This window comes from Carcharhinus amblyrhynchos, chromosome 12 (assembly GCF_965287045.1).
Source record: "Carcharhinus amblyrhynchos chromosome 12, sCarAmb.v2.hapA, whole genome shotgun sequence".
Classification (NCBI taxonomy): Eukaryota; Metazoa; Chordata; class Chondrichthyes; order Carcharhiniformes; family Carcharhinidae; genus Carcharhinus; species Carcharhinus amblyrhynchos.
This window is the reverse complement of record NC_137335.1, coordinates 4,500,168-4,526,804: the sequence shown is the minus strand read 5'-3', so window position 1 is coordinate 4,526,804 and position 26,637 is coordinate 4,500,168. Positions and strand designations below refer to the sequence as shown.

The following is a 26,637-nucleotide window of genomic DNA, read 5'->3' as shown; positions in this document are numbered from 1 at the left end:
GGGAATCGAATCTGCATCCCTGGCGATGTGAGGCAGCAGTGCTAACCACTGTGCCACCATTTGAACACTCTCACTGTTTTCAGATATGAGGGAGCTGGAATGCATCGTTGAAGATTTAACCACTTCACAGAAAAGATGCATAGAATGGACTGGCAAGGGAAGTGGAAAGTGCCAATTCTCACTGCCACCAGAGATTCCAATAAGCACATAAAGAATAAAATATAGGTATGCAAGCATGATGGGATTCTGATAGCTCTGGTGCTTAGAAGCTATCTGGATGGACCTCAGTAGGCTTTTTCTCGTTGCACATTCCTAAGCGTTATAATTCTAAAATTCCTTTTCTTTTTAACTCCCTTGCGTGTTGATGCAATTTATAGGATAAGTATTATATTTTCAATTGTCTAGTAATCTTTCCCCATTCCATGGTTTTATTCCAATTGTAAATGAATCTACAAATACACAGTCTGGATTCAGTCTGCTGCAGGGCATTTGAAGCAGTCAAGAGATCATGGGCACAATCTGCAATGGCCGACATTGTAATTAAAATGCAATTATTAATCAGAGTGTAAAGTCAGACAAAGCATGCACAAGATCGTTTGTAGAAGGAACCACCTTTAGCCTGTGAAAAGAAGTGTTAGAGAAAGCCGATGCCACAACAATAACGCTCACCACTCCATTCAGACTACAAAATCGAAACTAGCTAGAAACAAATCAGGGTCGTATTCTTCTCTGTCTTTTAACCATCCTGTGAGTATCTTCAAGGAAGAGTTTTTAAGTATATTACAATGAAGTTTATTTATTAGTGTCACAAGTGGGTTTACATTAACACTGCAATGAAGTTACTGTGAAAATCCTCTAGTCGCCACACTCTGGCACTTGTTTGGGAACACAGGGAGAATCTGGCATAACCAATGCACCCTAACCAGCACGTCTTTCAGACTGTAGCTGGAAACCAGAGCACCTGGAGGAAACTCATGCAGACATGGGAAGAACATGCAAACTCCTCACAGATAGTGACCCAAACCAGGAAATCGAACCCAGGTCCCTGGCGCTGTGAGGCAGCAGTGCTCAGCGCTGTGCAATCCTCAATATGTAATTAATGCATATTCTTCATTCATTAAGAAGCTCTATTAAAACATGTGCTCCATTTAGAGGCATAGGCATTTCATTGAATATCATTAACTTGTATTTATACAGTGCTAATATAGAAGGGTCCTAAGGCATCTCACAAACATAACTCAGTTTTGTCATGCACACAGGCTACTTTTTAAAATCAGTGTAAAGTATAGTAGTGTTCAATAATAGGTCAGTGTTCAATAATAGCACTTGGCCCTTGTACTCTTTATTTTTAAACACGGGGGAAAAAAAAATGTATCGCTTCATGACAACTTCAAAAGTTCTTAACTGCAACCTTTACAGTTTTAAATGCCACTGGAGGATTTAAGATTAAAACAATAGATTTAATAAGATCTAAAAGATTGCCGCAAACTGAAAAGACTGAACACAGTTTTGAAGTGCAGCCTCATAACTTAACAATGGCCATCACAATTAAATTTTGCTGAAAGTTACCCTTCACCAAAACGTAGAATGAGCAACTGAACGAGTTCAGATTACACTTTGCCCTCAAGGCAATTCCAGTAACTGTCACATGTGCAATACTAATTACTACAGAGCACGACTGAAATGCTTTTCCCTTCCAACTTCATTAATGAAATCTACAGTACTTAGCTCTTGTTAGTGTCTCAGGAGTAATGGCTGACAGTTATTCCTTCAGGCTGACAAGATACTTGATAAAACTGAACCCATTAAGGCTGTTTTCAGGCTACTCACTTGAGTGAAGTTGATGGTGAAAATGGCATGGGAACGACTGCTGACATCATTCATCCCTGTGGCAGCCGTGGTTCTATTGATGTTTCCAGCTTCCATGAGTTCTTCCACATCACTGTAATTCTGCACCAAGTGCTTCGATAGATCTAAATGCATAAGAAAAGGATGCTTAAGAATCTTCCCTCACGCCACATTTATTTTACAAACCAAATGGTAACATCCCCAGTTCTTTTGTATTTTTATTCATTTGTGGGACATGGGTGCCACTGGTTGGCCAGCATTTATTGCCCATCCCTAGTTGCCCTTGTCCAGAGGGCAGTTGAGAGTCAACCACATTGCTATGACTCTGGAGTTACATGTAGGCCAGACCAGGTAAGGATGGCAGATTTCCTTTCCGAAAGAATGTTAGTGAACCAGGTGGGTTTTTCTAGCAATCGACAATGGTTTCATCAGCCTTGGCAGGATTCAAACCCAGGTCCCAGAACATTGGCTGAGCTGCTGGATTAATAGTCTAGCGATAATATCACTCGGCTATTGCCTCCCCTATGGTTACCAATTGTTATCAACTGAGCTCCCTGTACAGAATAGGCAGGCCAAATGTACTGAGAATCATAGCTTACAATGCTGGCAGCTATTCAGCCCATTCCAGCAGTGTCAGTATTTTGAAAGAACCACCTGGTTAGTTCCACTACCCTGTTCTTTACCCATAACCCTGCAAATCCTTCTTTTTCAAGGATACACCCAATTCTTCTTTGAAAGTTTGCAACACCAAGTTAAAGTCTAAGAGGTTTATTTATCATATGAGGAATGGTTGAGGACTCTGGATCTGTACTCAGAGTAAGGAGGATGAGGGGGGATCTTATTGAAACTTACAGTATACTGCGAGGCCTGGATAGAGTGGATATGGAGAGATGTTTCTACTAGTAGGAAAAACTAGAACCAGAGGGCACAACCTCAAGGGACGATGCTTTAAAACAGAGATGAGGAGGAATTTCTTCAACTGGCATGTGGTGAATCCATGGAACTCTTTGCCGCAGAAGGCTGTGGAGGCTAGGTCATTGAGTGTCTTTAAGACAGAGGTAGATAGGCTCTTGATTAATAAGGGAATCAGGGGTTATGGGGAAAAGGCAGGAGAATGGGAATGAGAAACAGAAATCAGCCATAACTGAATGGTGGGGCAGACTCAATGGGCCTAATTCTGCTCCTATGTCTTATGGAATCACAAAGTCTTGGAGCACTACTCCTTCATCCAGTGAGCGACCTCAGGTGAGGTCACCTGATGAAGCAGCAGCACTCTGACAGCTCATGATTTCAAATAAACCTGTTGGACTTCAGCTTGGCGTTGAGAGACTTCTTACTGTGCCCAACCCAGTCCAACGCCGGCATCTCCAGATCTTTGGAAGTTACTATTGAATCTCCTCCTGCCACCCTTTCAGGCAGTGCATTCCAGATCACAACAACTTTCTGCATCGAAGTTTCCTCATCGTTTCCAATTACCCTAAACATCGACTCTCCTGCCAGTGGAAACAGCTTCTATTTATTTGAAAATGAATATATTAGAGTGACAATTTAAACCTCATCCATCTGAACTACAACGGCCAATTGATCAGTGTCTCCTGTAGGACTGCCTATACCAGCAGTAGCTTTCAGTTCCTCACGATCGAACTATTTCTAATTAAAATACTGGAATATATTCCCATGGAATTGCTCCACACAAGTTAAATATTTTATAAGAACTGGCGTTTTATACCCTGTAATCCACAATGCATTAGGTTTTGACGTCAAAGCTAAATTCCTTCTCTAAAAAAAATTTATTCCATCCAAAAATACAAATTCAAATTGAATCCAATTCTTGGTCCCCACGAGAGGGACAAATAAGATCCAAGCTGACAAGGTGAGGCATTGCACCCACCCTGGGTTTGACCTGACGATGCTTCATCTTAGCCCAAAGACTGAGATGGCTTTGAAAAACTGCATTAGGTAACACCTTGGTTTAACCTCACCGGCTCCCCTGTTCCTTTACTCTACCCAAGCCTGGGAGATCATCTGCCTGAATATTGACCATCCTTTGCCATTTAAGTATTTTTAAACAGGAGCCAGGATTGTATCGACACATTGCATCTGGCCAGTAATTTAATTTCTATACTCGATTAGGTCAGAATTTGTTGCTTTTCAAGTACTGTGCAAAATCTGATTCTTTTTCCATTTCTCATAACGGCAGTCAAGAATTACATAAGAACTAGGAGAAGGAGGAGGCCATCTGGCCTCGCGAGCCTGCTCCGCCATTCAATAAGATCATGGCTGATATTTTCATGGACTCAGTTCCACTTACCCACCTGCTCACCATAACCCTTAATTCTTTTACTGTTCAAAAATTTATCTATCCTTGCCTTAAAAACATTTAATGAAGTAGCCTCAACTGCTTCACCGGGCAAGAAATTCCACAGATTCACAACCCTTTGTGTGAAGACGTTCCTCCTCAACTCAGTCTTAAATCTGCTTCCCCTTATTTTGAGGCCATGTCCCATAGTTCTAATTTCACCCGCCAGTAGAAACAATTTCCCTGCTTCTATCTTATCGATTCCTTTCATAATCTTATATGTTTCTATTAGATTTCCCCTCATTCTTCTGAATTCCAATGAGTATAGCCCCAGTCTACTCAGTCTCTCCTCATAAGCCAAACCTCTCAACTCCAGAATCAACGATGTGAATCTCCTCTGGCCCCCCCTCCAGTGCCAGTATATCCTTTCTCAAGTAAGGAGACCAAAACTGTACACAGTACTCCAAGTGTGGCCTTGTCAGTACCTTAAACAGCTGCAAAATAACCTCACTGTTTTTAAACTCCATCCCTCTAGCAATGAAGGAAAAACTGAAAATTAGACATCTTGACCTTTTATTAAGTACGACAAAAACTATGTAGAGATCGCTCATGGTAACAAGATGTTTAATGAGGTGAGGAATATTTAATGGGAAATACACAATCTATAATTTGGCTAGCTTAGTGGAGCTGCATCCAAAGATGATAAAGTGCAAGCCACAAGCACCTTAGTGTTCATCTTTAGCCATTTAAAGATCAATTAGACACCGGAAGGTGCTGGTCAGTTTCAGGTTGCAACTTTTTTCTTAGGTTTCGCTTTCAAAACTTGCATTTTAAACATTCTGGTACGTTCCAGCTGGTTTTGAAATGATTTAGAAAAGCAGACCAAATTACTGCTTGAACACAAGGGGAGAGAAGCTTTAATCACTGCAGAGATTACTTGAGAGAATCAGGCTGACAGATACTGGAGATTGCCGACTTGGTCTGTAGCATGCTGGGAATAAAGTGTAGCTTGTTAACTCTCCAACTGAGAAACTAATTGCTCTGGGAAGAGTATTAATGCAGACCCAAGGCCTTCAGAAAGGTTCAGACCTCTGATTCAAAACACCAGTGAAAGGATAGAAAAAGGCACAAAATTTGTTTATAGTTAAGTTTAGTCATGTGAATCACGGTATTATGAATTATGCAATCTCCTATGCTTTTGCTATGATATAAACCTCAATGGGATTTAAGAAACTGAAGCAGCAGCTGGTTAAAAGTGCTTTTGAATCATTTGATTGCTCAAGTTTCTACTCTTACTGTGGTGGATTTTATTTACTGTTCATATTTTATTTGTCCATTTGAGATTTCTCACCTACGGCCGGAAAACATTCACAGGTAACAAACAAGTCACAGGTAACATTCATACAAGTGCCAAGGGAAGGCACGGTGGCACAGTGATTAGCATCAAGGACCCAGATTCAATTCTGGCCTTAGGTTACTATCTGCGTGGTGTTTGCACATCCTCCTCTTGTTATATGGATTTCCTCCAGGTGCTCTGGTTTCCTCCCACGCTCCAAAGATATATGGATTAGGTTGATTGGCCATATTAAATTGCCACCTTTCTACATATCCCATGTCCTGGGATATGTAGATTCAAGGGATTAATGGGGTAAACATATGGGGTGATGGGGATAGGGTCTGGGTGGGATTTTGTCGGTGCAGCCTCAATGGGCCAAATGACCACCTCCTGCGCTGTAGGATTTTATGATTCAATCTCCAACATTTAAATTGCTCATCACTTCCCATCCAACTGTACACCCATTGTCAACAATATTTGGCCAGGCTGGACAACATTGACCACTAGTTCAGCAAGACCAGGCACATCACAACATGGCTACAAGAGCATGGTAAACTGGGTACTCTGCAATAAGTGGTTCACATCCTGGCCCCCAAAAGCCTGTCTATAAAATACACGTGTAACTCAGGAGTATGATGAATGACTGAAATGTATGCAGCCACAACACTTAAGAAGTTCAGCACCATCTAACTCAACACACTGACACTCCTGCCATGAAAATCAACATCCAGTTCTTCCATTCCAGCATATCACAATTATAATACATACCATCAACGTCCTGGGGGGTGACCACTGATCAGAAACTGAACTAGGTTAGTCATGTACTATGGTTACTGTTGGGTGCAGCTTCAACAATAGTCAAAAAGCTCAACAGCACCCAGGACAAAGCAGTCTGCTTGATTGTCATGCCTTCCATAAGCACTCACTCCCCCCACCACCGACAAATATTGGCAATAGTGTGTACTGCCTGCAAGCTGCACTGCAGGAACTCACCAAGGCTCCATAGACAGCAGCTTCAAAACCCACAATCACTACCATTTGGAAGGACAAGAGCAGCAGATACATGGGAACATCACCATCTGCAAGTTCCCCTCCAAGTCACTCACCATCTCGAATTGGAAATATATGGCCGTCCCTTCACCATCACGTGGTCAAAATCCTGGAATTCTGACACCACGCTGTCTGCAGTTCAAAAAAGCAGCTCACCTCCACCTTCTCAAGGGCAATGAGGGCCAGCGTTTATTGTCCATCCTAGCCAGCAACACCCACATCCCATGACTGAACTTCTAAAAAAAAATAAAATTGCACTGCAGCAACTCATGAAGATGACATTGTCAGCACTGTCTTGCCTTGCTTCGCAACATTTGACACTGAGAAGGAGACAAGCAGTATGGCAGTGGAAACACTATAGTTTTTAATGTCACAAACAATTATGGGTTGGACATCACTGGGTCAATATCTTCAATTCTTTACTCAACACCACTGTGGGGAATGCTAACACTCAGGAATCTAGCAAATTCAAGAAAATGTTTTCTAGGCAATTTGTAGTTTGACAAAAATGGTCTTGACAATATTGCTCATATCCTGAGAACTAATTAAAAATAGCTTTTGGTTTGGTGTTGTATTATAAATATGGAACTTGGACCAACCGAAAAATATAAAGCCTAGGTCCGATCCAAATTAAAATTCATTACGTCAAAGCGTAATACAGAAAGTGCAATGTGGCTGTCTACACGTTTCACTTGCTGTATTATTAACTGTTACGCTTTCTTTCTGTTGCTGAAAGGGAGACATGTTATCAAAACCTTTTGTATTGCATCAATCAGCAAGAATGCCAAATTTCAAACAGTTTTAATCACTTATACTGATTGGTTGGCAAGTTGATTGGCATTGATGTGGAGATGCTGGCACTGGACTGAGGTGGGCACAGCCTGAAGTCTCACAACACCAGGCTAAAGTCCAACAGGTTTATTTGGAATCACGAGCTTTCAGAATGCTGCTCCTTCGTCAGGTGAGTGGAGATATAGTTTTCATAAACACTTCATAGAGACACAGACACAATTGTAAGATAATGGTTGGAACATGAGTCTTTTCAGATAATCAAGTCTTTGCCGTTGCCATGGAGAAAGTGGAGGAAACAACAGGCTGCACATAATTCATTATTTGAATAATTCAAATAAAAGGCACAAGGCTTGAACATGTACCTTTTGCTCGCTGAGAACAGTTCCTCGCTCATGGATGGTCGTCACTTCTAACAAGTGTAAAGCAGACAGGCTAAAGGCTGCATTAGCTGTTGGCATGCTCAGGATTGTTAACTGAGTGCTACCTTAGCCTCCTTTCTCTTCTCCCACCTCACCAAGATATGCACCTCTCTAACAATTCCACACCCAAGTATTCCTCCCCTTCCATCCCTGCTTCCCTGCCACACAACTCTGACCAATTGCTCTTTACCTCCCCAAGTACCCTCCTTCTGCCGATATACAAGCTCCCAAAAACAGTTTTGTGATTTAAAAATAAGCATATGGGTAAAGATATTATAAAATCAGAGATGCACCTTAATAGATGTCACAGAGTAAAATAGGAGGGACTCAATCCTAAGAATGTTGGTAAAAATTTTGAAGCATTATAAAACAGGATTTGGATTGTTCATTTATCTTAAATCATGAATCCGAACACTATCGTGCTTTACACAGAACAGCATCCATTTCATGCCGAAGTGCCAAATGTTGCTGAATAAGAACATTGGAGATCTGCCAAAACGAAGTGGAGGAATTTCTCTCCCATTCATTCCCTCTTTTATTTGTTCACATCACTCATTTATGGTAAAAAAGGCTGATTAATCTCAAGTTCATGCTAATGCTGCCGTTTCCTATCACCTCCTCCTGGTCACTCACAATATGAGAAGTCAGCAAAATCATTTCCTGATCCGTATGAATCAGATATCCAATACTTCTACACGATATATGCTTTTGCACCACATTCGGAAATATATCTGTATTAAGCAGCATGCGAGTGAAGGGGAGACAGAGAGAGGACAAAGGAAATAACCTTGTGCGTTTTCCCAAATCATTTCATTAATGATGGCACTGTAGTTAGCACTGCTGCCTCACAACTCCAGGGACGTGGGTTCGATTCCAGGCTTAGGTCACTCTCTGTGTGGAGTATGCACATTCTCCCTATGTCTGTGTGGGTTTTCTCCGGGTGCTCTGGTTTCATCCCACTGTCCAAAAATGTGCAGGTTAGGTTGATTGGCCATGCTAAAGTACCCCTTAGGGTGCCAGGATATGTAGATTAGAGGGATTAGTTGGGTAAATATATGGCTTTTCAGGGATAGGGTCTGAGTGGAATTGTTGTCAGTGCAGACTCAATGGGCCGAATGGCATCCTTCTGCACTGTAGGGTTTCTATGATTTTATCACCAGACAATGCTAAACTTGAGCCTTTCACCCTCACAAGGGAACAACAACCCTCCACATGACACCTCCATTGCTTATTCAGGGAAGGACTGAAACTCAGAATATGAATAGCATCCCATTATTCAAAACCTAGAATGGACACACTTTCCTTAATCAACAGCAGGGTTTAACTGTATGCAAGGGGCCAGGCATGGGTTTGTGGTGTCCAAGACCAGCATTAATGCTCAAAATAATTTTCTTTTTCTTAAATTGCAATTACTATTCCTACTAAGGGAAAAGCCACACCAAGTTTTGGTCCTTATCTATCTCATGACATTCCATCATTTTCTTCTTGAAAAAGTTACCATCTTAAAATTCAGACTTTAAACTACAAGTCATTAATACATTGTTCATTACATTATTATAGCATACTTCAAAATAGACAGTGCTGATTCTCCTGTATCCACTAAGATCAGCAATTTAAGATGGTTCAAGTGTTCCCTTTGAGTCAAAATACTTGCAATCCAAGAATAACGTATCCCAGGATTTAATTTTCGGTTACAGGTATATTCTTACCTTCTACATATGGACCTTCCTTTGGATGTTCCCTTACTCTTAAATTGAACGTTTTAGTTGACTTTCTCCTGAGCAGATCCCGTACTCGTTCATTGTAAATCTCCAGGTAGCTGTTTCGCGAAAGAAAAGATTTCTTTAAGACAAATTCAATCCTACACACCCCAAACCAGCAAAGGATCCTTTCAGACCCATTCATCTCTGCCTGTTGTATCTCTTTGTGGTTTGCGGACCCCTGGGACTCACAAAGACCCGCCTGAGGTGGCACAGTGGTGAGTACTGCTGCCTCACTGTGCCAGGGACCTGGGTTCAATTCCACATCACTGTCTGTGTGGAGTTTGCACATTCTCCCTGTGTCAGCATGAGTTATCTCCAGTGTTCCAGTTTTCTCCCACAGTCCAAAGGTGAGTGGGTTAGATGGGATTGGCCATTCTAAATTGATCCTCGTATCAGGGGATTAGCAGGGTAAATACAGAGAGTTACGAGGGATAGGGCTTGGTGGGATTATGGTCGGTGCAGCCCATCGAATGGCCTTCTTCTGCACTGTACAGATTCTAAGGCACCTCAAAGCAATGTAAAAGTAACACCATTCATTGCTAGAACTGATTGAGAATGAATGCCAAGCAAGGGAAACATGGATAAGGAAGATGTAAGATTGAAGAAATGAGTTTTGGGAAAGAAAGAACTTGCATTTATATAAAGTCTTTCACAATCTCTGGACATCACCAAGTGCCTGAGAGCCAATAAATTCTCTTTTGAAGAGCAACCGCTCCTGTAATATAGGGAGCTGCCAGTGTGATCACGGCAAATTCACAGGAACGACAGCAAACACGGATCAAAACTGATCACGTTGCTGATTTGTGATGTTGATTGAGATAAATGGTGGTCCAGAACACCAGGAAAGCTGTCCTGTTCTCCTTTCAACTGTGCCACAGGATCTTTAACACTCACTCAAAAGAACAGACTGCAGCTTTGGTCAATTTGGCACTCCAAACTGCACCAAATCATCATCCTAGATTGTGTGGCTCTGGAGTGGGGATAAAAGCCACAGCCATCCAATTTAGGGGGCAGACTGCTATCACTGAATCAAAACTGACACCTAAACTTTTCAAATAAAAAGGTGGATAGGGAGATGAGAGAGGCAAAGTAATTCAGTGAGTCTGTTCAGGAAAGCAAGATTAACGCAATTGAAAGTTTTAGTGCCACAAGTGAGGGAGCCCTGAGGCAGAGCTGCCAGCATTAGATTGGGCGGGCACAGCGAGAAGTCTCATAACATCAGGGACTTGCCTGATGGAGGAGCAGTGCTCCAAAAGCACGTGATTCCAAATAAACCTGTTGGACTTTAACCTGGTATTGTGAGACTCCTTTCAAGTCAGGGAGGTCATTGTCAGAGGAACAGAGCATTTGGGAAGAGTTACCAGCTGGAAGATCTTCCAGAGATACGGTGGAGCAAGGTCATAGAAGAACTTATAGACAAGGTCAACAATTTACATTTCAAATATATTTTGATGAATGGAAAACTGGTGTTCTTGGGTTACTGAGGAGGATGATCGAAAAATGAGGCTTATCGTGGGACAGAGCACAAACAGTAGAGATATGGGCAAGCTGAACTTCACAAAGGGAAGAATATGGGAGGCCAGTGAGGGGGCATTGAAATTTTTGATTCTGGAAGTTGAAGGGTGCATCCAAGTATTGTTGGAAAGGGCTGGAAGGGCGAGGCATCAGGGAGGTGGAAATAAACAGTCTTAGTGATATAGACAGCATATAGAGTTTAAAAGTCAGCTCAGCTAGCGATCAAATATAATTCCAAGATTTCTTTGTTCCATTCTGTTGGGACATTACCGCATTTATTATTTTTTTCAAAAGCCAACACAGCCTCTCAAAATTCAAAGGGTCAGCTCATTTCTGAATAATAGAACACTCTGATAAAATAGGCATGATTTCTACTGTAAGACTTGAAAATTCTTAATTTTGCTGTAAAATCGAATCAAACATGTAATAATACATTACCTTAATTTGGATTTCTTTCAAAAAATAAACTATTTGGGATTTTTTTGTACTGATTAAATTGTGCACTGGGATGTTGAAAATGGAAGCTAATTCAAGTTTTGGGTACACTTCTTGGACCCACTCTCAGCATAAGGCATTTCCAGCTACAAAAGCATAGAACTCTACAGTGCAGGAGGCGGCCATTTGGCTTAGCAAGTCTGCACCAACCCTGCAACAGAGCAACTTACCCATGCCCATTCCGCCACCCTATCCCTGTAACCCCACGCAATTACCATGGTCGAGCCACCTAATCTGCACATCTTTGGGCTGTGGAAGGAAACCAGAGCACTCAGACATGGGGAGAAAGTGCAAGCTCCACACAGACAGTGACCCAAGGCCGGAATCAAACCTGGATCTTTGGTGCGGTGAGTCAGCAGTGCTAACCACAGTGATACCTGAATACTAGGTGTATCGCTAGGTCTGTCCCCACATTTCCTGCAATTACATTTCCAATAGCCACCCTGACAACGTATGATAAATCCAAAGGCACATATTGCACTGAACATTCTAATTCTTACAGTGGGGTGGCAGTCAACACATCAGTCAGGGAATGGCACATAATGGAGAAGCCCGAGATGGAGCAAACAAAGCAACAACACTCCAGCTTCCTACCTTACTTCTGTGCGAAACGAAGCTTCATCCCACCTAGACTTCCCTGCAATTCTGTCATATAGCCCTTGACAAATTCGAGGTATCAACCCTGCATCATCCTAAAATAAAATAAAAAGATTGTCTGTGATCCAGAGAAGAAAAAGGGATGTCAACACTAAGTTTACTTTCTGATGCATTCAATTAAGCTTTTCTGTTAAGACAAACCTTAATAAAGTCTGTCAAATTAACAGCTCCATTAGTGAAGCACATTACTCAGAGGGTGGTGATGGTCTGGAATGCATTGCCTGGGAGGGTGGTGGAGCTGGGATACCTCACATCCTTTTTAGAAGTACCTGGATGGATACTTGGCACGCCATAACATTCAAGGCTATGGGCCAAGTGCTGGCAAGTGGGATTAGGTGGGCAGGTCAGGGCATTTCATGTGCTGGTACAGACTCGATGGGCTGAAGGGCCTCATCTGCTTTATAGTATACTGTGATTCTGTGAACGTGGATTCAAAAGTTTCTAGGACACTGACTGAGTTCTGGGGACACAGGAAGCTCTGAAACTGAAATTGGCATCACCTAATGCAAATTGGTGCCAATATCGTTGCTGACCAGGTTAATAAAGCTGTGTGGGAGGGGCTAAGCAAACAAGGTAGAGGCATGAAGCAAATATTAAGAGCACATGGAAGCAAGCTTAACTGCAGAAGAAACAAAGCAATCCAAACAGTCAATCCAAGTGAAGGTATGGTAATACATACTCTAGGAAAATTGGAGATAGCACCAGGAGAGAACACAAAAGGCTAAGACGATAATAGAAGGGGAGAGAGCAGCTGAAGAGAATCAGTGCATCAGTATAGAATTTATCATATAATCAGATGGAACTAATTTTCAAAAACTTTGTTTTTAATTCAAAATCTGCAAAGAGAAGGTGGCTTATAGGAAGTTTCAGATGGAAAAAAAACGCACTAAGTTTAATTTCAATGCATTAAGATATTTGCATCAAATGGTTTCTTCTTTTTAGCAAGAATCTTTTAGACCAAAAGACTAAAGCAGCTGCCAAAACACGAGCATTTGTCATGAATGTGGAGGCGATCCAGTTCGCCAGCATTTGCTCTGTGCCTACACCATTGGCCTTTGGAACTGGAAAAGCTACCCAGTGTAGCCAGCCCATACTGTTAGCACAAACGTCTTACCGGGTTCCCCATCATTGTATATGATTTGCCAGATCCAGTCTGACCGTAAGCAAATATGCATGCGTTGTAGCCTTCAAAAGCAGCCTCAAGAACATCAGTGCCAAGATCCTTGAAAACCTACAAAAGAAGAAGCATATTTTCCATATGATAGACATAGTGTGATATTTACAAGACGTGGCCTCTCGAATAAAGGTTAGTCTTGTGGCCAAATTCCTCAAGTACAAAAGGACTTAATTCTTTATGTTAATTTCAAAAATTTCTGACCTGCCAAGCAATAACTAGATTCCACCAACATAGTCTGTTATTAAAGTTCAAGGCTCAAGTCAGGAAGCAACAGGAGCAAGATGCAATTACTCCTATCGCAGAATGTCCTATTGTACAGACCAGTTTCATTTAATCGCCTCAGTCTGAACAGTTCGGGCTGTGTGTTTGTTTTTCTCAATTTATTAATAAAAAAGGGGAATGGCAACAGAGTCAGAGGCAACGCAAGGAAGTTGTAATCTGGAATGCACTCTCTGAAAGGGTGGTTAACATAGCAACATAGAAGATAGGAGCAGGAGAAGGCCATTCGGCCCACTGAGCCTGCTCCACCATTCATCACGATCATGGCTGATCATCCAACTCAATAACCTAATCCTGCTTTCTCCCCATAACCTTTGATCCCAAGGCAGATTCAATAGTAACATTTAAAAACTCAGCATTAGATAAATTTTTGAAGAGAATTTTTAAAACAGGCCATGAGAAGCAGGGGAGTGCAATCAAGTGGAAATATCTACCAAAGAGCAGGCACAAGCATGATAGGTTTTATGGTCTCTTTTCAGCTGCATTTCATGATCTTAAGTAAACGCTTTTCCTCCCCCTCCACAGAGATGATGTTTCAGCTCTCGAAAGCTGAAGTGTCCACTTGCTGATACCACCATAGAGTGGTGAAGCATCGTCACCACTGCTTCATATATGACATATTAACAATGTCCACCGGACTTTATAAAAGATGAATGCCATCCCAGTCTACATAGTCCCCACCATAGCCATCACTGGAATATTTGTTGCTGATCTTGATTTGATTTATTGTCGCATGCACTGAGATACAGTGAAGGGAAAGAAATAATGTTTTAAAATTAACTAAAAGAATAAAGGCATCAACTTGCACAATGGATTGCTGCCCTATATATTAACATATCGAGAGAGAGAGACAGAGATTGCAAACATGTCAGAGACTACGCTGCCTCTGTGAATATTGTTTAGAAAAAGAGCTCAAAACAAGAATGAATCCTTTACATTTTGGAATTGGATCATTCAAACCTCGACATGCAACACAGAACACAGCATAGCAATTCAATCACTGTTATTGTACAGCTGCACCACAATATCTGTTATCAGTATGGCAACTGGCAGAAAATAACAAATGATTTGATTTAATTTATTTATTATTGTCACATGTATTAGTATACAGTGAAAAGTATTCTTTCTTGCGCACTACACAGAAAAAGCATACTGTTCATAGAGAAGGAAAGGAGAGAGTGCAGTATGTATTGTTACAGCCATAGCTAGGGTATAGAGAAAGATCAACTTAAATGACCAGGATACGAATTATGGATGACAGAAGGTTATACTTAATCTCCTTTTACTTTGTCAGCTTGAAACTAAATCCTCCTCCTTTTGTTTTTATTTCTTGTTTACCAGCATTCAGCTGTCGTTCCCTCCCCATCTTTTTAACCTTTTCCAACCCTATTAAGATCCAAGAACTGTGCAGCCCTCCAACTCTGGCCTCTTTGACAAGATGTGGAGATGCCGGCGTTGGACTAGGGTAAACACAGTAAGAAGTCTGACAACACCAGGTTTAAGTCCAACCAAATAAATCGGTTGGACTTAAATCTGGTGTTGTCAGACTTTTTACTCTTTGACAAGCCCTCACTTCTTTCACACCAGAGGTTCTGTACTACTGGCACAGGATTGTAATATGAGTTTTAATATTCCTTGAATAAAAAGAGCACGTGATTTGCTCCCTGTCCTTCTCTAATCCCATTCAATGTCAATTCCTGTAATCTTGAAAGCCACTTAATTATTCCAATCATAATAGCCCAGATTTGGCAGTTGCAATGACTGTGAAACAGTCGGTGCTCACTATCATTCGTCCTCCAAAGACTGAAAGGAACTTTCAGAGTCCAGGCATGCACAGTTAACCACGGAGGACATGTAGATTGTGTAACTGAATTCCCTGCTCGTCCATAGAGCGAGCTATTGCAATCCCCGCAGATGGCAACCTTTGGTAACATCCACTGAACAAATATTTCTTTTTAAATTGGGTCACTAATTCTAAAATTCCAGAAAATAAATACAACATTTTTTTCCCATGCTATCCAATTACTTGTTGCTATCAAGCTGCAAAATTTGTGACATCGGCTGCAGCAAACAAAAATAGGAAGGCCAAAGGACTTAAAAGAAAATTTGAAGATCTATATCCAATTTTTCTTTTAAAATTTTGGGTTTGATCGAGCCCCATTCTGCTGGTGCCAATCTCAGAAATCATAGAAATCACAGAAGCCCTACAGTACAGAAAGAGGCCACTCAGCCCATCAAGTCTGCACCGACCACAATCCCGCCCAGACCCTACCCCCATATCCCTGCACACTTAACCACTAATCCCTCTAACCTATGCATCTCAGGACGCTAAGGGCATTTTTTTTTAAGCATGGCCAATCAATCTAACCTGCACATCTTTGGACTGTGGGAGGAAACCGGAGCATGCAGAGGAAACCCACGCAGACACGAGGAAAATGTGCAAACTCCACACAGACAGTGACCCAAGCTGGGAATCGAACCCAGGTTCCTGGAGCTGTGAAGCAGCAGTGCTAACCACTGTGCTACCATGCCTCCCTTGATCCACACCAGCCAGCTAAGCCAACCTGCTCAATGCCGCCTCCCAGGAGTCCCAGTTTAAAGTTTATTTATGATCACAAATAGGTTCACGTTAACACTGCAATGAAGTTACTGTGAAAATCCCCTAGACGCCACACTCCGATGCCTGTGAGGTCATACTGAGAATTTAGCATGCAGCAAACTGGTACGTCTTTCGAACTGTAGGGGGGACCGGAGGAAACCCGTGCAGATATGGGAGAACATGCAGATTCTGCACAGACAGTGATCCAAGCCGGAACATGCATGTTGCAGTGCAGAGTTGAGTCGCAGCTGTTGATCTTCTTTCCACACATGACTGACCAGGAATCTCTCCTGCTCTTACCAGCTGCTGCTGCCATACGTTGGGAGATTTTGTAGGTTTATACTCAACCTGTTTGGCCGCGGTTTCCTTAGTCCTGGAATGGGACTTGAACCCACAGCTTCTGATTCAGAGACAGGGACACGACCAACAACCTCTATCCCACAAACACTAGTTATATTAAATAATTTACATCATGATCCATGCTTCTAATTTTTTTCACTGTATGGGGTAGAGAGAAGGTGAAATTAAGCCCATTTAATCAATGAACAGAAACATACCCTTTCCTGGGATACAAATTTGGAACTGCAGTCAGCAGACCAGTAAGAATAGTCATATGTGAATGTTTTTAGTCGCTCTCGCCCAGAGTCTCCTGAACCTCCTTCTGGGATCTATGGGAGGAGAATGAACAAAAAAAACTTTAAAATTATGACCCATTAAAATTTGAAAAAAATGTTTTGGTTATGTGCATGTTTTAGATAAAATACGTGAATATCCTCATTGCTGGTAAAAGCAGTGCAAAAACTACGTTCACCTTACTCCTGAAAAATGAGTTATGTAAAGGATTTAGCTCATCACATTTAACCTCAGTGTTTACGTATACTTCTAAAATTGTTTCACATTTACCCTGAATTGAACCTATTGTAAGATACCACACAAATCTACTTGAAACTTAGGAACAATTGATAAATGTTTTTACATGCATTAATTTTGGATGGGAGCACTGATCACCTCAGTTCAACATTGGTAGCTACAGGGAACATTATTATTTAGAACACGTTAGTCACCAGTGCAGCACTTTATTCTGAACACCAGAGTTTTTCTGGAAAAGAGTGTGCTTACACTGTGCTGAAAGCATTTTGATGTTCAATAGTAAGAAACCAGGGAATCTAAAATACATGTGGTGGTATGGTGGCACAGTGGTTAGCACTGCTGCCTCACAGTGCCAGGGATGCGAGTTCAATTCTGGCCTCGGGTGACTGCCTGTGTGGAGTTTCCCTGTGTCCACATGGGTTTCTTCTGGGTGCTCCAGTTTCCTCTCACTGTCCAAAGATGTGTGCGTTAGGTTGATTGGCCATGCTAAATTGCCCCTTGGTGTCCCAAGATGTGTAGATTAGGAGGGTAAATTAGCAGGGTTACGGAGATAGGGACAGATTGTTGTTGGTGCAGGCTTGATGGGCCAAATGGCCTTCTTCTACACTGCAGGGATTCTATGATTCTAAGCATTGCAACATTCTAGATATTCCGCTGTTAACACTTTAAAATCACTTATTGTGCTGGTATTTTTCTTTATATACCTTGCTCATATACCTTTCCTTTCTCTTCTATGTCAATTAGCTCATTACTTAAAATTATAATTCTCCTTCAGTTTTTTTTATTCATTCGTGGAATTGAAGTATCAGTAGCTAGGCTGACATTTATTGTCCACTCCGAATTGCCCTTAAGAAGGTGGTGACAAACAGTCTTCAACTGCTGAAGACAAGTGTTAATGCAAACAAGACACCCAGAAATGTAAAAGTTCCATCAGAAAAAACAGGGTCAATTCTATTACCACGGTAAGATGTAACAAATCGTGCTGAGTTCCATGATTTCACTCTTTATCTCTACCTTAAAGATCTTGTTTCACTACATGGTGACAAAAAGGAGGTATGAATCTCACATCATACACCTCAGCAGAGGCCAGAATCTATATACACAAGGTTAGGATTTAGTTTAATCTCATGTGATTATGGTTTTTACATAATTTATGCTTACAAATGAATTGTGGATTTTTACTGTGGCTAGAATTAACAAAATGGTTGTTTATTCTCAAGATACCCTGACATCTAAACTGTAAAGTACTACAGGAAGAATGTAATCGCAGTAGAGAAGGTACAGAGAAGATATAAAAATATAGAAATGAGAAGCAGAAGTAGGCCATTTCGCCCTTTAAGCCTGCTCCGCCATTCATTTTGATCATGGCTGATCATCAAATTCAATATCCTGATACCCCCTTCTTCCCATATCCCTTGATCCTTTAGCTTCAAGAGCTATATCTAATTTCTTCTTGAAATCACGCCACATTTTGGCCTCAACTGCATTCTGTGGTAGTGAATTCCACACATTCACCACCCTCTGGGTGAAGAAATTTCTCCTCGCCTCAGTTCTTAAAAGGTTTACCCCTTATCCTCAAACTATGACCCCTAATTCTGGGCTCCCCCACTACTGGGAACATTCTTTCTGAACCTACCCTGCCTAACCCTGTTAGAATTTTAAGAATTTCTATGAGATCGCCTCTCACTCTTCTAAACTCCAGTGAGTATAATCCTAACTGACTTAGTCTCTCCTCATATTACAGACCTGCCATCCCAGGAATCAGCCTGGTAAAGCTTTGCTGTATTCCCTCTATAGCAAGAACATCGTTCTTCAGATAAAGACACCAAAACTACACCCAATACTCCCGATGTGGCCTCACCAATGCCCTATACAAAATGCAAGGTTGTTACCAAGAATGGAGAAATTTAGCTGTGGGACTGAGTTACAGAAAAGTAAACTATAGCAGCTCAAACTCCATATCTCTGGTCTGTATCCATTTAATTGGACGAGCAACGCACAGGAGATACTATCCATGGTGTGAGCAGGATAGTGGGTGTGCAAGGTCATATATATGGTATAAGAGTAAATAACTGCGGATGCTGGAATCTGAAACCAAAAGAGAAAATACTGGAAAATCTCAGCAGGTCTGACAGCATATGTAAGGAGAGAAAAGAGCTGACATTTCAAATCCAGATGACCCTTTGTCAAAAGTTAGAAGGCATAGGAAGTGGGAGATATTTACACTGTAGGGTGAGAGAATGCAAGATGAGTCAGAGCCACAAAATAGCCATTATGACTATGACTCATCTTTCATTCCCTCACCCTGCAGTATAAGTATCTCCCATTTTCTATGCCTTTTAGCTTTGACAAAGGGTCATCTGCACTTGAAACGTCAGCTCTTTTCTCTCCATACAGGTGCTGCGAGACCTGCTGAGATTTTCCAGCATTTTCCCTTTTGGTCATAGACACGGTGAACTGTACTAATCAGAATGCTACTTGCAAGGAGCTCTTGGTTTCTCTATCACGAGGTGTCAAACTCATAATGGTCAGTAACCACCTTCCATGGGTCAGGGTTCATGAGGAAAAGAGACAGCATGGAAAAGGGGAGGGACTAAACAAAAGAAAGAGGCAACGGAATGATCCTTTCAGGTCAAATGGTACTGTATGAAAGTGGGCTGATACTTTTTAAAATAGTTCTATACCTTTAAGTTTGTGATTGTTGTTTTGTTTCCATCCATGTGTATGATGAACTTGGCATCCAAATCCTTTTCTCTGCACAGAAAAAGAAAAAAATCTATTCATTCATAATATTACACTAAATTAACTTTCAAGCTAGTAGGTTGTACCAAATCAGCAATTATGCCAGTTTTATTTATAAATATTACATGAAGCAAACATATAATTAAGATGTTTGACTCTATGCCAATTTCACAGTCACTACTCTTTCTGCAAATTTTCATGCTATCATCTTTGTTAAAACAGAGTGAAATAAAACAAGAATGTTAATAGTCTCCAATTGCCTGGATGAGTGCAGCTCCAACAACAATCAAGAAGCTTGACATATCCAGGACAAGGCAGCCTGTTTAACCGGCACCCCACCCATCACGTAAGAACATAAGAAATAGGAGCAGGAGTAGGCCAACTAGCCCTTCGAGCCTGCCCCGCCATTCAATAAGATCATGGCTGATCTGTCGTGGCTCAGTTCCACATTCCCGCCCTCTCCCCATAACCCTTAATCCCCTCTCTCATCAAAAACCCATCAACCCACGTCTTAAAAATATTTAGCGAGGCAGCCTCCACCACTTCAACGGGCAGAGAATTCCAGAGATTCACCACCCTTTGAGTGGAGAAGTTCCTCCTCAACTCTGTTCTAAACCGCCCCCCCTTTATCTTGAGGCTATGCCCCCTAGTCCTACACATTTGCTCCCTCCATAGTGGCAGCTGTGTGTACCAGCTACAAGATGCACTGCAGGAACTCACCAAGGCTCTTGTGACAGCACCTTCTAAACCCGCAATCTCTAAAACCTGGAAGGACAAGGGCAGCAGACACACCACCACCTGTAAGTTCCCCTCAAAGCCACTTGCCATCCTGACTTGGAACTATATCGCTGCCATTCCTTCACTGTTGCTGGATCAAAATCCTGGATCTCCTTCTCGAATAGTGGATGTGCCTACATGGGCTGCAATGATTCCAGAACACTGCCACCCTCTCAATTAGGGCATGGTCATAAATGCTGGCTTAGCATAAATGAATATTTAAAAAATGTAGAGAAATCTTTACTTGGCAACTGATATTTGCACCTTTTGGAATACAAATCATTCTCTCTCCCTCACTGAAACACACCAGCTATCTTCACATCAGAACTTTTATTTTCGATATGCACACTTTGTTTCAGTCTCTATTTTCTATTGAGTCCAACAATTACAATGCTCGCTCACAGTACAGCCTAGTGATTTTTTAAAAAATTCTCAAGTTGAACTGGAGTTGAACAGTGAAAAGTAGAGGTAAAAGGATATTAATTGGTACAGTTATGGCATCAGAACAGCTCTCGTTAATCATGTCAGTAATAGATTATCCATTCTCATTGAGCTGCATAAAAATAAGAGGATATTAAAAATCACTTAAAATGATTTTTGATTTGATTTATTATTGTCACATATTAGTATACAATGAAAAGTATTGTTTCTTGCGCACTATACAGACAAAGCATACTGTTCATAGAGAAGGAAAGAGTGCCGAATGTAATGTTACAGTCATAGCTAGGGTGTAGAGAAAGGTCAACTAGTGCAAGGTATTTCCATTCAAAAGTCTGACAGTAGCAGGGAAGAAGCTGTTCTTGACTCGGTTGGTACGTGACCTCAGACCTTTGTGTCTTTATCCCGACGGAAGAAAGAATGTCCGGGTTGCATGAGGTCCTTAATTATGCTGGCTGCTTTGCCGAGTGTAGACAAACCAGCAAGGAATTGGTTTAACTACTGCATTCAGGTGTACATCATAGTTGATGCTAATATTTGTGGACATAACAGATAAATACCATTTATTAATAAATTCCTTCAATTATCTTTACTCAGCAACATTAACATAACAGCTATCATTGCACTGATGCTTTAAAGCTTAAAGCAGTTCAGCACACTCACATCAACCAATTGGGTATTACAAACAGCAATGACTATTTTCACTCCCAATTTAGCAATTATCTGAGACGGTTTCAAGATCCTACTGCAAAATGTTAGCCAGCTGATCACTGTCTGTGGCAGAGAAAGAATTAAAAACACCACAGAACTATGGAAACAAACTGCCTTCTTTTTCAGCTGAACATCAGCTGTCATTCTGACCAGCCTGGCTCCTGAAGGTGCCCAGGAGTGGAATGTGCAGGGCTGCTTCCTTGTTTCTTTTTTTTTAAATAAAGAAACATTGTGCAAAACCACAAAGTCAATTACTCAGAGTCAGCCGCGATTCACTCACCTCAACCCAACTACGTGGAAGCTAGTTTGAGAGCAAATTGACTGGATGCTGAGAAATGTACCGGAATTTTACGGCCTTGCTCGGGTAGGCGAGGTGGTAAAATTCCAGCCCACGGAGTCTGCTTCTGCTTCACACACGAGGAGATAACATCATGCAATACAGTTTATAAATATGTGCTAGCACAGGTCAACACTTCGGACTGACTCGTGAATCACCCCATACAACTAAAGAATGTTACATTTGGACAGCACCTTTCACAACCCCAGGATGTCCCAGTGAAGCAATTTTGAAATCTACCCCTGCTATAAATGTAGGGGTCGCAGCAGCCAATTTGTGCACGGCAAGTTCTGTTGACTAGATCATCATCTTGGGGAAGAGATGAATATGGGCCAGGACACCAAAGAGAACACAGCTGCTCTCCTTTAACATAATGCCACTGGGGATTTTTTATATTCACCAGAGCGAGCAGTCAGAGCTTTGCTTTAATGTCCCTTTCTGCTGCTTCAAGAATTCAATAGTGTCGGTTAAAAAGGAACTTCCTTTTAGAAACGCAGGATTTTAAAATACTATCTCTGCCCCTGGGGTGTTTGGTTACAGGTGCAATCCTCATTAGCTTCCTCCGAAACTTGTACACTCACAAATGGCATTTGCATGATGCTTCACAAAGATGCCCTGCACCCGTACGTTGTGGTTCTCAGTTTGAGGAAATTACCCATCCCTAAGGCTGTACAGTCACTACCTCTTCCGGTAAAATTCTGCAACCATTTATTTCCTGCCCACTCGAGTAGAAAACATGCACTAGGAATGATCCAGGTCATTCATGTGATGTCCACCAAGGCACTGGAACCCCTACCCAGTTGAGGGGAGCACTGTACAATCATTGACTGACCCCAGATTTGCCAAAAGCAGTCTGCCAATCCCACACTCAGTACTAAATCTACACCATGTGTACTTTGCACCTAGCTACATTGCCGGTTTAAGTGAAGGAGTAAGAGCGATGCGATACAGAGCAGCTTATGAACAACTCAGACAATTCTGCGTATGACCCTAAAAATCTCATGAACTACTGATATCATTAAAACTTTCTGGAACATAATAGTTTTCACATTAGATGTATTTAGGTTAGGTGCATTGACCCGAACAGGTGCTAGAGTGTGGCAACTCGGGAAATTTCACAGTGTCTTCAGTGCAGTGTTAATGTAAACCTTACTTGTGACTAATAAACTTCACTTTATTTCTGTAAACAAACATAGCCCAGGGCACAACATATGCACTCCCTTGCCCTAGAACCCAAAAGGTTAGGTTTTATTCCTTCAGTCTGCGGAAGATGGTGATGTAAAAAGGACAGAGTGTGTCATGTTAATATTACACTCTGGAACTTGTTTTGGATTATCTCCACTGCCATGCTAAACAATGACCTTTAGTGACTTGCCTCATTCATCAGTCACAGCAAGTGCAGATGACAGCAGAAGTTTCACAAGAATTGTAGAAAGAACACAAAATTACTCAATTATTCAACATTTATAACAGCATGAAAATATGGAACTACACTTTGGACAAGACAACACAGAAAATCTGACAAGTTACCCAAGTACAGAAATATTTTCTGAAATAAATCACACATAGCTTGCTTCTTTCCTGGGGGGGGCATTCAGAGTTTCCTCACCCACATGGTGACTTTCACCAGTACAATCATAAAAAAACACAAACAATTTGGAGGAGGGCAATAAAAACAGCTCTTGAAGAATTACATTGGGCAAACTGATAACATGTTCTCTGCCCAAATCACATTCATAGGGATGCGTCAAGGAGCTCGTTAGGCACTTTGCCTGAGCAAATGTTAGTGCTACTGCCCATATGGAGCCTGAAATCTAAATGTGCACTTACAGTACAAGCTTTGGTTCCACACCATTAAACTTATTCAGTGTAAAGTGGGCATCAAGGTTCTCTTTCCACTTCACTTCAGTGTCAGAATCATAGAATCCCTACAGTAAAGAAGGAGGCCATTTGGCTCATTGAGTTTGTACTGAAAACAATCCCACCCAGGCCCTTACCCCCACAACCCATTTATCCTAGTTATTCCCCCTGACACTAAGCAGCAATTTAACATGGCCAATCCACCTAACCTGAACAGCTTTGGACTGTGGGAGGAACACAGTAAGAAGTCTGACAACACCAGGTTTTAGTCCAACCGATTTATTTGATAGTAAACTCACTAGCTTTCGAGGGGTTTCCCTCTTCTTCAGGTGAATGGAGAGTTCTGGCCTCAGACAGAGCATATAAAGCACAGAAAACTGTAATCTGTAAACTGTCTGTGCTTTATATGCCCTGTCTGAGGCCAGAACTCTCCATTCACCTGAAGAAGAGGGAAACCCCTCGAAAGCTAGTGAGTTTACTATCAAATAAATCGGTTGGACTAAAACCTGGTGTTGTCAGACTTTTTAACTGTGTTTACCCCAGTCCAACGCCGGCATATCCACATCATGACTGTGGGAGAAAACCAGAGCACTCAGAGGAAACCCATGCAGACATGGAGTGACCCAAGCCGGGAATCGAACCCAGATCTCTGTCATGGTGAGGCAGCAGTGCTAACCGCTGTGCCAGGTTGAGCTCTGATTCCGAATTTAGCCTGCATTTCCACTTTAATTGCAGCTTTCTTATGAAGCAAGGCTGCTTAGCACTAATATTCTTGGAAAATACACAGCATAAACTGCTGCTCTCAGTTTTAAAAAAACTGACCATTCCATGAAATACCTGAGTTTTGGTTCAGTCTGTAAATACCATTTTCTGATAAGTTCCTTGTTAAACTAAAAAAAACCACTCCTGTGCAAACTTAGTACCTAGGATTTCAGATCAGGTGAAAGAAATTGTATTATATGCAGCTCCACTAGTTCAGTGACTGAAAAGGTCATTTGCAGTGGGCATTAACCTGGGATTTTCATTAATATTCTGAGAATCATTATTCTACGATTCAGAAATCATAATCAGTAGCCTTTTACATCAGATGTGACTCTGAGTCAGTTATAGCCAGAGCTGAAGAATGGATAAGGTTTCAATCATCCAGCAATTATGGTGATACCTTACCACAGAGAGATAGATGCATATTGCAAGTCTGGTATGCATACATTAGAAGTAGAAATGCCTATAAGTGGTATGGAGATTACCAATCACACATTTATAAGACATCTCAGGAATAAACCTCAAGGGGCATGTGACGAATTATATTCCCAGGTTGTTACTTACAGAGAGTAGTGCATTGGAGCCTCTTCTGAATGGCAGCAAATCTACAGAAGATACAACACACGAATCCAGAACTGATGGTCAAGATTTATACTTTGCACAAAGCAGGAGTTGCAAAATGTAAGCCCCCAAATTGGACACCTCTTTCAACGGCTCCACACGGGCAGAATGGCGTTCTGTCACTAAGATTCTACATTTCACAGAACTAGGTATCGTTATCACAGAATCCTACAGTGCAGAAGGAGGCCATTCAACCCATCGAGTCTGCACCAACCACAATCTCACCCAGGTCCCACCCCATAACCTCATGTATTTATCCTAGCTAGCCCCCGACACTAAGGGGTAATTTAGCATGGCCAATCCACCTAATCCGCACATCTTCAGACTGTGGAAAGAAACAGGAGCACCCAGAGGAAACCCACACAGACACGGTGAGAACATGCAGACTCCCCACAGACAGTGACCCAAGTTGGGGTTCAAACCTGAGACCCTGGCACTGTGTCACCAAGCCTCCCTGGTAATTAAATTCCAGTTATGAGCAATACATTACACAACTGATTCTGTATTGTTCTTTGCTAGATCAATCCTAAACTAATCCTACGGTTCCTATAAGCCAGCGCGTTTCTTTTGCTGCCTCCAATATTCATCCCCATTTCTACAGTCCACCGGCCACATTAATCCAGCAATCACACTTACTCTCTTTGGTGCCATAGCCTTTCCTTTATCCATCCAATCTAATCCCAATGTTCTGCTTTGCCGCTAATCTCTTAGAATAAAGCTAGTGCTTCAAAGTCTGTAAGAAAGTTTCTCCTGCTCCCTGCTGCTTGCAATCTTATTTCTGTGGGCCTGAAAATTATTGGAAACAATCCTGTTTCTCTATACATTATTCCATCCTGATTCCGAATGCATAGACTGCCCCTTAATTCGTAATTTTAAACTTGGTTGATACCACTAAAGCAGAAGTAGTCGTAAGCATAGGGCATGAAGCTAAATAATTATCCCTGGCAATATAAAATAAAGAATCCAAAGCTTAAAGAGGTGAAAGAACATAACGATTCCAGTGTTTAGCGTGGATAGGGGATTGGTTGTCAAATAGGAGGCAGAGAGTGGGTGTCAATGGGTGCTATTCAGATTGGTGGTTGGTGACTAGTGGTGTGCCCAGGGATCAGTGCTGGGGCCTCAGCTATTTACCATTTATATAGATGATCTGGAGGAGGGAGCCGAGTGTAAGGTGTTGAAATTTGCCAATGACACAAAGATAAGTGGAACAGCAAATTGTGCGGAGGGTGTGGAAAGTCTACAGAAGGATCTAGATAGGCTGAGCAAGTGGGCGAGGACCTGGCAGATGGA

At 41.7% G+C, this 26,637-nt stretch overlaps 1 protein-coding gene across 3 annotated transcripts in view; it reads right to left on the bottom strand.

Moving 5' to 3' along the window:
• Nucleotides 1-26,637, bottom strand: part of kif16ba (kinesin family member 16Ba) — a 152,000-nt gene that overhangs the window by 110,022 nt on the left and 15,341 nt on the right. For all 3 annotated transcript variants that reach the window (XM_080200001.1, XM_080200002.1, XM_080200003.1), the window contains exons 2-7: nt 19,784-19,853; nt 16,787-16,897; nt 13,289-13,405; nt 12,112-12,209; nt 9,454-9,563; nt 1,831-1,973 (exon numbers count right to left, since the gene is read on the bottom strand). In XM_080200001.1, coding sequence (XP_080056127.1) covers nt 1,831-1,973; nt 9,454-9,563; nt 12,112-12,209; nt 13,289-13,405; nt 16,787-16,897; nt 19,784-19,853 — 649 coding nt within the window. The remainder of the gene's footprint in view (nt 1-1,830; nt 1,974-9,453; nt 9,564-12,111; nt 12,210-13,288; nt 13,406-16,786; nt 16,898-19,783; nt 19,854-26,637) is intronic.